At 34.8% G+C, this 17166-nt stretch overlaps 3 protein-coding genes across 3 annotated transcripts in view; 1 reads left to right on the top strand and 2 right to left on the bottom strand.

Moving 5' to 3' along the window:
- The window catches only part of LOC117179138 (cation-independent mannose-6-phosphate receptor), a 47036-nt gene extending 43286 nt beyond the window's left edge, over positions 1-3750 (top strand). The window contains exons 14-15 of the mRNA XM_033370811.1: positions 880-1011; positions 3581-3750. Coding sequence (XP_033226702.1) covers positions 880-975 — 96 coding nt within the window. The 3' untranslated portion in view covers positions 976-1011; positions 3581-3750. The remainder of the gene's footprint in view (positions 1-879; positions 1012-3580) is intronic.
- Positions 3751-8621: 4871 nt separating this feature from the next.
- Positions 8622-9188, bottom strand: LOC117178586. Its single transcript, XM_033370013.1, has one exon. The coding sequence runs from the start codon at positions 9186-9188 to the stop codon at positions 8622-8624; it is 567 nt and encodes a 188-aa protein (XP_033225904.1).
- A 3456-nt stretch (positions 9189-12644) lies between these two features.
- Positions 12645-17166, bottom strand: part of LOC117178585 — a 6571-nt gene continuing 2049 nt past the window's right edge. Inside the window, exon 2 of the mRNA XM_033370012.1 lies at positions 12645-12798. Within this exon, the coding sequence (XP_033225903.1) occupies positions 12645-12798 (154 nt within the window). The remainder of the gene's footprint in view (positions 12799-17166) is intronic.

Here is a 17166-nt window from a genome sequence, read left to right as displayed (position 1 = left end):
TACAAATAAAAGGAAATCTACTAGTCCTTTCTAAAAGTTATTATTGCAAAATTTGTCGATTTTTTGGCAGAACAACGTTTGTCCATTATTCTTTTCTTCTTCAAAATTTGGTTAAAAGCTTTCAATTAAATAAGTCAAAAGATTGATATAATAAAATAATTATTAATAGAAGCGTTAATAATTGAAGAGCTTAAAAATCAAATACAATTGCCAAAATTATAAAAAAAAAACTTTCAAAATTAAACTATACTTTGAAACCTTTAAGATTACATTTTTTAAATAATTTTAAAATCTAAAGTGTTCATTTTTAATGCGGAAAATTAATAAATTATACAAATTTCAAATGAAAAAAGATTAATTTTAAATTAAAGGCTTTAAATGAAAGGTTTTAAAAGATTTCAGAATTGAGTTTTAAATTTTAAGCATTCAGTTGCAACCAGGAAAAATTGTTCAATTTCCCGTGAAATTTCAAAATGATAATTTTAACGATATTAAAAAAAAAATAAGACTTGTAAGTCTAAGATTATACAAGTGATAGCAAGGATATTAAAAAACGATTTTTATGTACAATACGCCCTGGTTCATTAAAAACTTTTCTTATGAAAAAAATACTTTATTTTACATATATGCTAAGATTATAATGAGTTTAAATCCAAATAGTTATATGTGAACTTAAAAGTTGTATAAGACTGTTTCTGTAGCCCCAAGTGTATTATGTTCTTTAAGGAATCTTAAATTCCAAATGAATAAAGCTTTTATTATAACACTTATTTGAATATATTTTTATTTTTGTACCAAGCACTTAGTTGTTCGCTTAGCCGAAAATATTGATCACCTAATTGACAATTATAAAAAAAATAAAGACATTTAAAATTACAGGTGAATACTACTGAAGAAGCTCGTTTATTATTAGACACCCACGATTCAACAACAGTTTGTCAGTCAGATAGTGACGATGATTTATTGGGCGTCTAGTTAAATTCGAGACAATGGAACGCATTTTTCTCACACGTAAGTGGAACATGAATATAATTTACGAATGTGTTATTGGTCTGATACTAGTTAAACATTTTTACAATTTAGTCTTTTTTATCACTATCTAGCACATCATCCTTTAGAAGAAATTAAGTTACTTAAACTTTATTTCTAAAATATAATTTGGTTTTCTTATAAATCGTAGCCTTAATATTTAAACACTTTTTAATTGAAAAAACTTCCAAATTAAACAAATTCAAGCATAAATCGAAGCGTTCGAAATTTAATACAATTTAAAAATGTATAATTAAAATTTCGGTACTTGAAAGATTTAAATTTGAAAATTTTCCAAATTAAATTTTTTCAGATTGAAACTTTTAAAATTTTACTTATTTCGAATCTAAGGCATTCTAATAACAATTATTTTAGGTATGCACTTTTCATAATTATGTACATTGTAAATTTCGGAATGAAGACTGTATTTAAAAAATATTTTTTTATAAAGTTCTTTGTTGAGCCATATGATATTGCATTACATATATTGTAATACAAGATTTGGTCCCTATGGGTACCCTATTTGAGTCGGGCACTTTGAAAAAACAAAATCAAAAATCAGAGAATTTATGTAGGACGTAACTGTTAAAAATTTTAAGGACTGCCACACAGTTACTATTAGTCACTTTTTCAAATGAAAAGCTCACATTTGTCACTTTTCATTCAATAGATTAATTCGTGGGTTAATCAATATTCATTTCAGATCTATACCTAATTCTGAATTGCTTTGAATTATTTTGAAATATTTCCGGATATTTTTAAAGATTTCGAGAAACGTTTAATAGATTTCAATAATTTTAAGGAATTTGTAATATTTTAAGGTATTTTTAAAACTTCAAAGGCATTTTCAGGAACTTTTCATTTCAAGTATTTTAGGGAATTTCCACAGATTCCAAGGAATTTTTCATTAATTTAATCAGTTTGAAGTGATTTTAAAGCTTTTGAAATATTTTAGGATAAAGAATTGTCTAGAAATTCTGAAGATATGAAACGATTTTACAAGACGTATGAGGTTTTAAAATATTTTAAAAGATTTAATGTTATTTAATAAGATATCCGAGGATTTCAATGAGCTTAAGTAATGTTAAAACTCTTAATGTATTTTAATACATTACCCATGATTTCCGAAAATATTATTGAATTTCACGATATATTATAATATTTTAGTGGATTTTAAAGAATTTATTCATGAGAAGTGAGGTATTTTTAGGGGTTTAAAGGTGTGAAGAGAACTTTATGAATTTACTTGAATTTTTTAATTCACTTGAATTTGTCTAAATTTACTCTATGCTACTTAATTTAATACATTTTTTTTAATTTCAAATTTTTTAATTTAATTGATCCTGAGGAATGATTGATAAAATGATTAAAGGATTTTAAATAGTTTAATGTATTTTTTTCAAATTTCCTTAACATTTTCAAGAGCTTTACAAAATTTCCAATGAGTTTAAAGGATTTTAAATAATCTAGATTATTTTAAAAGTTTACGAAGAATTTTGTTATTGGTTTCAGTAATTTAATGGAATTTCAAAAGATTTAAAATACTTTACGGTATTTTAAAAGATTTCAAGGAATTTTCAAGAGCTTTAAACAATATCAAGGGATTTTTAAGCGTTTTAATAATGTGAAAAGAATTTAAAAGAATAATTTGCTTATCGTGTGAAAGAATTTTCTAGGATTTCGGAAGAAATGGAAGGGTTTTATAGGACATATGGGGTTTTAAGATATTTTAAAAGATTGTAAGGCGATTTATAAGATTTCCTGAGGATTTCAATGATTTTAAGGGATTTTTAAAGTTCCCAAGCGTTTTTAATACATTTTTTGGGATTTCTGGCAATATAAAAATTCGTAGAATTTCACAAAGATATTAAAATATTTTAATTGATTTCAAAGAATATATTATAAGAAGTGAGGGATTTTGTAGGGTTTCAAAGATTTGAAGAGATTTTTAAATATTTGTTGCACTCATTTGGAATTCGCCTAGAATGCTTACAAATTTATCTTAAATTCTTGTGAATTCTTCTAAATTCGACTCAATTCAATGAATTTAAAAATGTTTTTGTTTGATTCATTTTTAAGTCTTTGAAACTCACTTTAAATTCTTGGACATTTCATGATATTCTTTTAAATTATCTTTAATTTTTCTAAGCTCATTTAAAACTTACTGAATTCAATAAATATTTTCATATTTTTAAATTGTTAACAATTTATTCAAAGTTGTTTAATTCACCTTGAATTTTTATTACATTCGTCAAATTCTTCTCGCTTACCTTAAATTCTTCTAAACTTATTCCCAGTTTACGGATATCAGTAGAATTTTTTTATTACAAAAAAAGTCCAATTCATTGAATTCTTTTTAATCTAACTTGAATTGTTTTGAGATTTTATGAATTTATCCTAAATTTCTTACCCTTTGAACGCGAAAAAAGTACCCTTTAGTCCCTATATTTTATCCCATAGGGACTGTGAGGCCTGCATATTATAAATAATTCTGTTGCTAGAAAAAATACATCCTGGTAAAATTAATTATAATTGAAACATTATCTTGCAGATAAACCATCGGTTTCATCTCAAAAATGCAGATCTATGGTTTACGCCGACTGACTCAATTCTCTCTGGTGCGATCAACTTAAATGTACTTACTAAAAGCTGTAAATATTTCTATAATATATTATGTGTATAGTATATAAAATATTATATTTAAAAATAAGAAACTTTCAAGTCTTGAGTGTTCGCTATTCCTCTGCCTCTTGTAAGAAACTTGAGTGGAAAACATTGGTAATTTTAAAAGAAAACGTAATTCCCGTTATGGAATATCTATTACGGTGAGTCGAAAAAAAGAATTTTAGAAATCGAATTTGGAAGTATGTGGGAGAGTAGTATATTGGGACCCTAAACATGTATAAATTATTTGGTGTCGGTTGATTAAGGCCGTCTAAGGGGCGTTATAAAAATGTGTTTAAAGAAATGACCATTTTCATAGATTTTATATCAGTGTGTGTTTCGATTATTTTATGTTCTTCGGAGTCTTCCTCATTCTCAAAAATCCTGATAGTTCTTTAATGAATGTTCTCTAGGAAATAATTCAGGTTTAGTACACCCCTGTTAAAAAAATTTTTAAATCAAATCAAAAAAGTAAATTTTTTCATTGTATTTGTATGAGTAGAAAAGCCTAAACTATCTGCAATAATTCTTCTGGCGTTTCTGTAGATATTAAAAACATTTTTTGAAAACAAGGGCCTACTAAACCTGAATTATTTCCTAGATAGCGTTGATTAAAAAACTGTCAGCATTTTTGGAGACGAGGAAGACCTCAAAGAATATAAAAAAATTGAAACACACAATAATATCAAGTCTATGAAAATTATAATTTTTTCAAAAACATTTTCATAACTCGCATTCAGAAGGCTTTAATCAATCAACACGAAATAGTTTATACTTTATTAGGGTCCCTAGTACAATACTTTCTCGCATAGTTTCAAATTCGGTTTCTAAATGATTTTTTTTACTTACTCGAATATCTATATTTAAATCCCAGACCTGGAAATTTCTGTGGTACTCCTAAAATATCTTCGGTTATCTTGGTGCCAATCTATGGGCTGTGAGTTATAAGTTTTTATTTTTCATTATTTTCAAGTGTCAAGATGGGGAAAGGAACAAAAACAGAAAAAAGTAGATAAGTACCAAAAATAGCCGGAAGATAGGTTTGAGAATTACATCGACAAACTTTAAACAAAACAGTCCTTGGAAAAATTTAGTAATTAAAAAAATTATTTAATTAATTAAACTTAATTTTTCAAAATTTTTATTTGCGAATCTATTATACTTTTGCTATTATTATTTATTATACACATTAAATATTGGAGAGTGTTCAATTGCAAATCTCAACACCTGCGTTGGAAATAAATAATATGTATGATATGCTGATATTTGAAAATAATTTTTAATCGTTTCAAAACAAATACTTTTCATCAATTTTTAGCTGTCAGATTTCATTTTTTCAACGGAATAAATTTTAAATTACTTAGGAAAATCCTTCTTTCACGATACTTTTCAAAAAATAAAAATTGATTATTTCATAAATGTTTTTGTAAGCCAATTTACAACTTGACTATATACCCTTCTTATATTTTTTTAATCAATATCCAACAGTTTTTTTATAAGCAATTTTGATAAAATATTCCGGGCTCTCGTAATTTTCGAACCGTACATTTCTGTCAGAATTTAAAATTTTACTGTCTTTTGGTGGCTTTTGCTTACGTGATTTTTTGCTTCCGGATGTAGCCGTATTTCAATCTTTACTCTGTACTTGTATTTTTTTCGTAAATCTGATATAATGAAATAACTATTTCTGTCGCCAGACAATTTCTTCTAATAAATAATTTCATTTTTGAGTCATTGACAATCGATTTCATAAAAAAACATCATTAGTAAAAATGTGAATTGGTTTATAAAAATGCTTTTAAGATAAACAACCATTGTTCGTTGGTAAAGTATGATAAGCGAAGAATTTTCCTAAGTAATTTAAGATTGATTCTGTTGAGAAAACGAAATCTGCTGGTTAATAGTTAACGAAAATCTGTATTTGCCTATAAAATTGATTTAAATGAATAAAAAATATTGCCACATGACAAAATATTCTAATAAATTAGATCCTTTTTAAGCAACTGGCTGTCGATTTCGTCGTAGAAAAACAACATTCCTTTCGCAAGGAGTCAACCCAGTAGGCACAAAATTTGGCGACTTTATAATATCGTAAAGACATCGTCAGATCATGCGACTTATTTACGATATAGTAAAAACAGCGAAACGACATGGACATGGGATGTCGTAAAGTTGTCATAAAGATATCGTAACGATGTCGTAAAGTCGTCGCCAAATTTTGTGCCCACTGGGCTGGTATTAAAAACTGTACATATTGACTGACTCCATTTCAAATCATGCAGAAGTCGATGTTAGGATGTAAGAATAAATTGGCCTTTAAATATATAGTTTTATAATTAAAATAAAGGGATACATATTTCATATCCTAGCTGAAAAAAATGTATCTTAGGAATTATGAGCTATTGAAGTTAGTCTTCCAATTGTTAAAATTTTTCGAAAACTTATTTTAGACTGATTTTTACATTCTCATCCTAATGAGAAGGTATTGGTTTTATGTAAAATTTCACTTTATCGGTGTCCATCAAATCTGCACGTTTTGAGACCCCCTGATTCAGAAAGAACAATTTTTATGCAGGTGTCTGTCTGTAGTTTGTATCGTGTAGGCACGATAAACTTCGAAAGAGTGATCCGATTAGATTCTGCTTTGGCATACTTTTGTAAAGCCTAAAAAGAAAGAACGAGTTCGTAAACCAGCTACTTTGGACGAAAATTCAAAAAGTAGAGCGCATTTTCAAAATATTTGAGACCAGTTTTTCAAGATATAAAAATTGTATGTACTGCTATTTATAGTACTCGGAAACATGGATAATGTATCTTTGTGACTTTTTTCGATAAAAAGAAAATGATCAGAGTTACATTTCGAAAAAAAACTAACTAAAAAGACCATTTTAAACCAAAAAAAAACATGATATGAAAAAAAGTCAAAAGAAAAAAAACGTTGATTTTTGAAAGCCCTACAAGATTATCATGACCCCGCCCCCGAAATATTTTTCTGGGAGGAGATTTTGAACCGGTGAGGGGGGGGGGACTCTTTCTTTATTATAAATTCAAAGATAATACAACCCTGCTGAAGGCTGGTGACCTTCTCAGCATAAAAACAAAAACACAAACCCAAGGCGACTCTCTCGGTTCCAGTTCTGCCCCCCCTCTCCGTACTCATCCTTATGTGATAGTTGGGCGTATAATCTAAACAATGAATTATACAATCTACAAAATAGCCTCGGAAAGGACTGGAACTTTAATTGACAAAAGGCATGCACACGGAAAATCTAAAGGTCATGTCTCAGGCGACGAATGTAGACTGTTTGGAATGCTAGGGGGGGGTAAATGATCTCAAGGTAAAAGAATTACGAGAAACTATGGCCGTGAGGAAACTAGATATTTTATGTCTGTCTGAAACAAAGAAAAAGGGATGCAGAAGTAGAGACATAGTCCAGTAAAATTTGCTCGAAAACAGGTCATTTCTAGAAAAAATTGATAAAGTTTTGATATCTATCGTACGTGGATCCATATGGCATCCAAATCAAATATCACAAAGTGTTTCCCTCAGTCCGGTGGGAGGAAACACCCTTAAATCTAACAAACAACCCCCGAAAATTGGTTTTTGGCGATTATTTCAAAAAACGTGCATCTAACGACAAAAATAGTCCAGTACAAAAAATAGTAGATTAAATTCTGAATGAGAAGTGTTCTATGCATTTTTGTCCTACGGGACACCGTTCCCGAGTAATTCACCCTCTGCGTAGGGGATGAGTTTTAGCTCGAAGTCCGCACGCTCTTTCTCTTGCAAATATCTCGAAAGGGGGTGGTTATTCGCACATAATGTATAGGACCAAAATTGTAGAGCAGACAATTCTCCATAAATATTGCTTATTAATTATTTATTATTTAAACAATTAAATATTATATAAACATTATTCCGAAAATGTATCAGTGACTCATTTAATGAAAAATTGATTAAAGGCTATGTATATATGTATATTGTATTAAGTAATTAATGAATATGATTTCTACCATTTTTCAATAATAAAATTCATTTATAAGTAATTGTTTAATGATATATAAGTTTGTACTAGCACTAGTGATAGTTTTTTTTATAGAAGGGGAAATCTTGCATAAGACACCCATACTATCAATTGTCTACAGCATGCAGGCAATTCTTAGTGTGGGTAGTGCAGATTCTTACTGACTAAAACCCCTTCTCCCGCCAACCAATGTTCCCGGAATCCGCTTTCGCATTACTTCAGGAACATGGGGATAAGGCCAATAAGCCGTACATCGGATACATCTTGCTCACCAACTTGGACTTCTCTCTTTATTTATTTCTTTGTTTTTGCACCTACTTGATACTCCCTCCAGGGCACGGGTTGTCCTCGGCAGAATAGACTATTGTCTATTCTAGGACTCGCCGGCCTTCGACCCTGCATGGAAATTTCTAATTCTGCAACAAATAAAATAATAATAATACTATATGGTGTTAATATAATGCTGCCCAACCATCATGGTTGATCGTTGCGAAGCCTCTCCCTTTCCTCTTTCTTTTTCTGTCGAAGGATCGACTCAACGTAAGACGCCACCGACTACCAGTCTTCTTGGTTGCGCAGCATCGTATTTACTGTGTTCTCAGGGGTGAACACATGCCCAAGAACAGTCTCAAGTCGTGCTTCTTATACGTCCATTTATCGTATTCATAAAATGTGTGCTCTACGTTATCGATTTCCGTGGGGCAGTAATCACAGAACTCATTCTCCTTCCTATTCCGCAGATAAAGATATGCGTTAATGTGTCCATGTCCCGTGAGAAACTGGGTGAGATAAAAATTCACCTCCCTATGCCTCCTCCCAAACCATGGGGCCACCTCCCTTATTAATCGTTGAGTCCATCTTCCTCTGGTTTCGGTACTCCAACATACCTGCCATTCTGCGGCTTCACTCATACACTCTTTTCCTCTCCATGGGAAGAAGGAAGATTGGTATGACACCTGCCACAACCATTGCTGCCGGAGCTGAAACAGTGCGATACGCACTTGTTATACGCAAAGCACAACGTCGCTGCACCGAAACCATTCGTTTGCTATACTTTTGTACCTTCAGGGCGTCAGCCCAAATCTCCGAACCATACAACATAATTGAATGAGCTACACTCATTAGAGTTTTCCTCTTGCTTTCTCTGGGGCCTTTAATGTTAGGCATTAGCCTGGAAAGCTTCGCTACGATTAGGCTGGCTTTGTCGGCTGCTTTCCGAATATGTGACCAGTGCGTAAGCTTCCTGTCGACATACACTCCTAGATATCGGGCCGCTGGCACAGCCACAACAGTTTCTCCTGCTATCTCAAACCTTACTAGACCCCAATAATGCCTCTGTCTAGTCAAGACCACAACTTCCGTCTTACTGGCAGCTAGTGAAAGACCATGTTCTTCCAGCCAATTGTTAACGAGACCGGTAACATATGCTACTCTTATTTGAGCTTGCTTTGTACTCCTGGCCAATATCATGGCCGCAAGGTCGTCTGCAAAGCCAATCAGTTTGACCTACTCGGGTAGAACGATCTTGAGCACACCTTTCTACTCTGCTGGTCCTCTGTGGTCTCATACAACAACATCCTGTCATCAAGGTAGTCACTGATCACCCTTCGCAGATACGCCGGCACCCCGAATCGATGCTCAAGTGCATCCAGGATGTCAACCCATATCGCTGAGTTAAAGGCGTTCTTCACATCGAGGGTGATCAGTACACAGCAGCTCCTAGTTCTGTGGTTACCCTGCCAAGCCCTTTGAGTTATTGTTATGACCTCTTTATTTGCACCAATTGTCGAGTGGTTTATGCGAAACCCATGTTGATTCTCAAACATTCCACCTAATTCTTCTATGGCATTCCGTAAACGAGCACATAGAAGCTTCTCGAAGATTTTCCCTGCATTGTCCAGCATACATAACGGTCTAAATGACGAGGGGGTGATGGGTGGGCCCTTACCCTTGTCCAGAAGTACCAACCTCTGCATCTTCCATCTTTTTGCAAAAATGCCAGCCACTAAACATAAATTAAACATATTGAGTAAAACTGATGGGTATTCACTCGCAACTATTTTCAGTATCTCGACGGGAATCCCATCTGGACCCGGAGCCTTTCGATTGCCCAGGGAAGAGACAGCCATATGCAATTCATCGTTGATGAATAGTTGTACATCAGCTTCGATGACCAGCAGCGGAGCACTAACTCTTACCGGATGCTCCGGAAAGAGATCATCGGCGATTGCCTGCATGAATACTTGATCCCTTAGAGGAATTGAGAGCCGAGATCCAAGGCAGCGGGAGACAATATTCTATCCGCGACCCCAGGCATCCTTGTCTACTTCCTCCAGAAGCGTAGCCCATCCTTGTCTCTTGCTGATTTTTATGGCCTTCGTTAGTGCTTTCTTAGCCGTCACGTAATTTGCCTCAGCCACACCGGCAACGCCACGTCGTCGCTTACGTTGCGCCTTCTTGCGCATCGCCAATGCCTGTCTGCGAAGATCAGCAATTTCGTTGTTCCACCAATAGTTTTTCTCGGTTGGTGTGTGTCTCGACCTTTTAGGCATCGAAAGATCGCATGCCTTCTTAATCAGGCTCATAGTCTTTTCAACCAAGCCTTCAACCAATTGCCTTGTTGCCTTTGTGGGACACAAAGCCTCACCAGTCAGATCATTCGCTCTAGCCAAAGTTTTAAGATCTGCCGAGCGATTTAGCTTTGCCACCTTCCACCCACAGATCTTTGCGGAGCCAGTTTGTTTCCTTCTTCTCTCAGAGTTTGACCCAACCCAGAACTTTATGTACTGGCGGTCGCTCCCTGTGAGATCCTCAAGGATCTGCCACCCGCGTATCATCGTTGAGACACTCGCAGATGCCAAAGTGATATCAATTATTGTGCCCCGACACCCACTACGTCTGAAGACTGGGACCGTGCCCACATTCAGGATAATTAAATCCAGGCGAGCTACCGTCTCCAACACCAAACTTCCTCTCTTGCAGGACCAAGTCATGCTCAGTCCAGCGCCTTCGAATTAAAATCCCCAGCTATTAAATCTTCTACATTCATCACTCGGACGCAATTCTCCAGTCCTGCGAGTTTTATGAAAAACTCATCAATGCCCTCGTTGGGTGAGAGGTAAACGCTCACAAAGGTTGTGTCTCCACTCCTAACCCATACGTATCTCTCTCCCTTGAAAACATCAACCACTGGAAACATGGATGAATTTTTGATTCAGATCGCTGATGTGTTCGTTTTATCCGGGTACCAATTGTGCCCGCTCATCCCGCAATTCTGTTCCGAGATAATGATCAGATGCCTCTCTTTTCCACAGTTCCAGCAAGCTGTTTTTCTGTCCTTTCCCTGACAGGAGGCAGCTATATGCCCAAAGCCACGACACCGAAAGCGCCGTGTAACTGAGGCCCTACGACGAACCCGGCAGCTAACACACCCAATTGGGATGTGGCCTGATTCCTCAATTTTTTTTGCCACGTTATCACAGTCAATAAAGGCCATCCTGGTTCCTCATCGACTTGCTTTCGACAAAGTTACTTTCAGGTCGCTACCTTTTCCAGGCTTAAGAAGCTTGTCAATAGCCTTCATAACCTCTTCTTCGTCAGTTATAGCGTCCAAGTCTCTAATATCTAACTTAGCCCTCGGTACTAACTCGCGTACTTCACCATCCTCCCCCACAGCGTATTTTAAGGCATCGCTAAATCTAGCTCTGGCTTCTGCAGTCGCGCCCAGTTCAACAAGGGCATCACCTGCCCTTGTCTCTCTGATGCTTTTAACAGTAACATCCATTGTATCCGGTGTTACTTTGCTACGGATCATTTTAAGTGCGTCCGCATACTTTTTCCCTGTTGTAGGTCGGATTATTACAGCCTTCGAACGGGCACGCACCTTCCTTATCTCTATTGTTTTGGGAGGACGTGCTGTACTGCTTGTCTCATTCGTTTGTGTGCCTACTTAAGGATCAGCTGTTGGCTGCTTCTTGTTACGGTTACGCCGCTTCTGCTCCGTCTAATCAGTGGTTTCACCAGCCAGATGCATTTTCTTGGTCAGACGCAATGACGAGCCTTCACCAGGACTAGGTGTGCTTTCTGCTATCCTCTTCTTACTGCGCTCGTCTTTCGGCGTGCTGACCTGCTTCTCCGTGTTCTTGGATGCTTGCATAGCCCCCAAAAGTGATTTTTGCAGAATCCCTTTCTTCACTTCTTTCATTTCTTCATGAACCATAAAAAGCTTGCTCAACAAGTACTCTGACGTAGAGCTTTCATCAGACGACACATCGTTTTCCTGCATTTGGTTAGTCATGTCCGTATCCGTAGCATCTTCCTTTTCATTTGCAGAGCTGGTGTCCTCTGTCTGTCGATTTATGTTCTTTTTGTCCCCCCTAAAATCCGTGGGACATGTATTGGCCACCGGGGCTTTAACCCGATCGGAACCAATAGAGAGATTGGAGCTCTCTTGGGGTATTTCGTTTTGTGAAGAACTACTCATATTTGGTTTATAATTCGGGGTTCATTCCCCTAGCTGGTTTTTGTCCACCCCGGTTTATTTGATTTCCTCGGTACCACCCATATCTGGGAAGTGTTCCCCTATCCGCAACCTGGGGATGCGCCCGATAGAGGACCAACAACCCCACACGGGAGCACTAGTAATAACAGTAGTAATATTCTCTTGCAAATACCTCAAAATGGGGTGGTTTTTAGGTGAAACTATAAATGAATTAAATTGTAGAGCAGACAATTATCTATAAATCTTTTAGATTAATTTGTTTTTATTTAAACAACTAAATATTATATCAACATTTTTCCGAAAATGGCCCTGTGTCTCATTTTTTGAAAAATTGATTGAAGAATATGTATAAATGTATAATGTATTCAGTAATTAGTAAATACAATTTTCAATCTTTTTCAACAATTAGATTATTTTATCAGTTATTATTCAATGATCTGTAAGTTGGTAGTTGTAGTATTAGTATTAGTAGTAGTAGCATTAGTAGCAGTAATAGTGCTAGTAGTAGTAGTAGCACTAGTGGTAATAGTAGTAGTAGTGGTAGTAGTAGTAATAGTAGTAATATTATTAGTGCTTTGACTGCATATCGAAAAATTGAAGTTTTTCTATGGACCTATTTCTGGAATGAGGAATCTGTTCTTATCTGATAACATAAACATTCAGCTAAATTTAGAACAGAAGAAGGGCCTTTTATTTTAAGAATGGGGTTATTGATCGTGGCTGCGATCTTGCATCTTGCAATAGCCTGCACCAGTTAAACATGAAGTGTCAAAGCATAAAAGTGCATCGAGAAGCTAGTTTTTTTAAAAAGTGTGTTCTTATATGGCATCAACAAGTAAATGTTTTATTTGTTATGCAAATTTAAATGAGAGTGAGACTGTGATTTGTGATGAATGGAATTAAAATTCGAGTGAGTGAACGCCGCAATGATGGACATTCTGTGGGATTGAGTACGATGGAATCTGTAACTGTTCATAAGAACTGCAGGCGTAAGTACATTTTGGAAAAAAATATTATTCGAGACATTAAAAGAGAAAAAGAAGGTAAGAGCAACGAAGAAAAAGTTTTACGTTCTAAAACAGAAATCTTTGATTTTAAAACAAAATGCTTTTTTTGTTGCGAAAAATGCGACGTTAAAGCAGAATATAAGAAATGTGCAAGCAAGGCAGGATGTTATCAATCGAATAAACAGCGTAAGCTGTCTTGTAGCAGCTGAAGCACGGTATCATGGAAGATGTTATTCCTCTTTTAGTTCGAATCGACCCAAAAAATTATTGAAATTGCTTAACACAATTATTGTATCAGGTTAAAAAAAACTAATTTCCAAAGGTTACAAAAAAAGTCCATTGCAATTGCTCATACTATAATTGCAGCAACAAGACCCCGCTTATTTCTCTCTACTGTTTTGCTCGGATTGGCTATATATTTATTTTGTAAAATTGCCTCTAAAAATATTGTCTACATGGTGTCAGCTTTAGGTTTTAGTGCAACCTATTCCGATGTCGCATTATTTGAATCATCTGCTGTAAAATCTTGGAAGCCTGAATTTGCAAAAGATGCATTTTTTCAGTATATTTTTGATAATGCAGATTACAATATAAAAAGTTTAATTGGAAAAGGTACATTTCATTCAATGGGTGGAATTAAATGTGTTACACGTGCAAATAAGGTACTTGCGCAAGGAATTTCGAATTCTTCCTTCCTCGAAAGATATAGCAAGTACAGGCCAAATAGAAATGCAGGCTTTTAGGGGAACAAATAAGTCGGGCGTGAATAAAATGCAATTGCATAATGTTTACAACGAAACTTGTAAAAATGTTATGCTAACCTCTAAGCAAGATGTTCTTTGGATGCTAGGGAAACATTTTGAGGTACCATTCTTTCTGTCATGGCAAGGTTTTATGGAAACTCTAACGAGATATCTGCCCTATCAGCGATCACTATAATACATATATTACTATATATACTATAATACAATATTTATCTTTCTAAAATTCGCATCTAATGAGATAAAAAAGTCATTGCAGGAAGCTTGTTTTGTTACTTTTGATCAACCACTTTATATGAAAGCAAAGGATATTTGTTCCTCCCAAAATGATCTTTCTAATGTTATTATGAGGTTAGAGGGCTTTCATCTTCTTCTCTCTTATCTAGGGGCGGTAGGCTACCTTATGGGAGGCAGTGGGCTTTCAGATTTATGGGCGACAGTTTTTGGTTCCTCATTTGTACCTCATATTTTGACAGGTTACGCTTATGCAAGATCTATTCGAGCGCATTTGTTAACATACTGTGCTTTATCGAAATTAATTGTTTCTGAAATTAATTTAGCCGAGTCTGAGGCTCAGCACTGTCGAAATTTTTTTGCAGATTTTAGAAACATCTCTCCAAGTTTCGATTTTGTACAAGATGATGATGTTATTGAAGAAATTCATAGCAAGTTAAAAATCCAGCTGGACATGTTACGTTTAAAAGGAAAGACAGGCCAGTTGTGGATACAATACTTTGATCTCGTAACTATTGCATTGCACTTTATTCAAGCAGAGCGTATTGGGAATTGACAACTCCACTTAGATACAAGGTACAGGTTGTCTTAATGAAGAAACTATAGATAGACTCCCAGATACAGTTGATGATTATGACGAGTAATAGTTTTCAAATACAATTGAACAAATATTTGAAAGTGTGCAGTCGATTAGGCCTTCTGGGGAAACCACAAAAAAAACGCACCACAAGCTCTACCTCACAGGTGTTGTGGAAATGAGTCATTTATCCATTTATCACCGAAAAACCACCCTATTTCGAGGTATTTGCAAGAGAATACTACTACTACTACTAATATTACTGCTACTATTACTAGTGCTAGTACAAACTTATATATCATTAAACAATTACTTATACATTAATTTTATTATTGAAAAATGGTTGAAATCGTATTCATTAATTACTTAATACATTATACGTATATACATAGCCTTTAATCAATTTTTCATTAAATGAGTCACTGATACATTTTCGGAATAATGTTTATATAATATTAAATTGTTTAAATAATAAATAATTAAGAAGCAATATTTACAGAGAATTGTCTGCTCTACAATTTTAGTATACATTAGAATAATATATTATGAGCGAAAAACCACCCCCAGGGTGTTTCCTTCCACCGGCCAGAGGGAAACTCTTTTGATATTTGATTCGGATGCCATATGGAACCACGTACGACAGATATCAAAACTTTATAAATTTTTTCTGGAAAACAGTCTAATTTTACTGGACTAACATCGAAAACGGCGTGTTAAAAGTCGGATTTGAAATATGCTCAGGAGTAGATAGTGAATCACATGGTAGGCAAGGAGTAGGTCTGATTTTGAATGAAAGAGCGAAGCATCTCTGAGATTATGATTTCATATCTCTTAGGCTGATGTGGGCTAGAATGAAAGTACCCAGTTTACGACATCCTATGTCCATGTCGTGAAGTCGTCTTTATGATATCGTAAAGACATACGATATCATAAAGACGACTTAACGACATGGACATAGGGTGTCGTAAAGTTGTCGTAAAGATGTCGTAACGATGTTGTTTGATCCTAAAATAAATAAATAATAATATAACATTGCAACAGATTCGAAAACTCTCTCAGACTGTGAATATTGAATTGGATCCTTTTAGGATTCAGGTTTTTTGTTAGAAGTTTCACTTTTACTATCGTCTTTTGTATAAACCTAAGCATCTGCTTAGGTTTAAGTGTTTTTGTCCCTCATCTTCAGGAGAATTATCAGACGATGCCTGTTACTTTAAGCCCTTTACGATGTGACCATCGAAACTCAAAGTTGACCTTCTTCGAACGGTTTATTACCGGAAAAACCCAGCGACTGAAATTTTGCCTGCCCTTAGCAAATGGTATCGCCTATCGACCCCACTAACTAATATTGAATTCTAATTGGTGAATCCTACCACTTCTGTATTTCGACTTACACCTCAATGTAACTTCGACCGTAAGATCTAGTCAGATCTTTGCCAACCGTCGGTATCTTCACCTCGTCTTTTCAATTCTATTCCCTAAGCAAGTCTACTTATATTTACCATTTTTTATAGTCCTGTAAATAGTTTGTGTTGTACTCTAAAATATATGTGCATCATTAATTTGAATAACTGAGTCATTACATTTATAACCCATGACCTACATGCAACGTTAAACTATTCTTTTTACAGGCATAAATAATTACAAGCAGACATTTTTTAAACTCACAATCAAACTTTTTTGGTCTTTCGAGCCGGATACAATCTACCGGTGTAAAAACATGTATAAAAATCAGTGGTTGGGAAGCAACCGAAGTGAAAAATAACAAATTGTGACAATCCGTGACTGAAAAACAGTGCAATCCTACAGTGAAGTGCGCATCCAGGGTAAAATATACAAGTTCATCATTACTTCGGGACGACAGTTACAAATTTACAAAGTGACAAATTCACAAACTTACAGATTGACAAACTTACACATTTACAAAGCTACAAAGTTACAAATTTACAAATCGACAAATAAACAAAACTACAAAGTTACGATTACTGAGTGACAAGTTACAAACATTACATACAAAAATTGAGTAGTGACAGGGCAAGGTCTAATAAACGTCAGAGAAACAAAAGTGTCTGACGTTTTTCAATATCGAGGTGAATTGTGAACAATTAGTGACATTAGTGAACAAGAAAATTCAACAAGCTATCCAGGAAGGCTTTGACGTTTTATTAACGTTGACGGTGCAGTAAAAAGGACTCAGGAGAAGGAGATGTCCTGATCAACATTCGCATAAGCAACATTCATCGAGCAACAAATAACGTACAGTATCTTCAATTATCATGTCAACGTATCTGCAAAGATCCAAGTAAGTGGTTTCGATCTACCAATTCCATTCTTCATTCTCTCTCCATTTCTCCAATCGCTTCAATCA

The sequence above is a fragment of the Belonocnema kinseyi genome, chromosome 8 (genome assembly GCF_010883055.1).
Source record: "Belonocnema kinseyi isolate 2016_QV_RU_SX_M_011 chromosome 8, B_treatae_v1, whole genome shotgun sequence".
Lineage (NCBI taxonomy): Eukaryota > Metazoa > Arthropoda > Insecta > Hymenoptera > Cynipidae > Belonocnema > Belonocnema kinseyi.
This window is presented reverse-complemented; position numbering and strand designations above follow the sequence as displayed.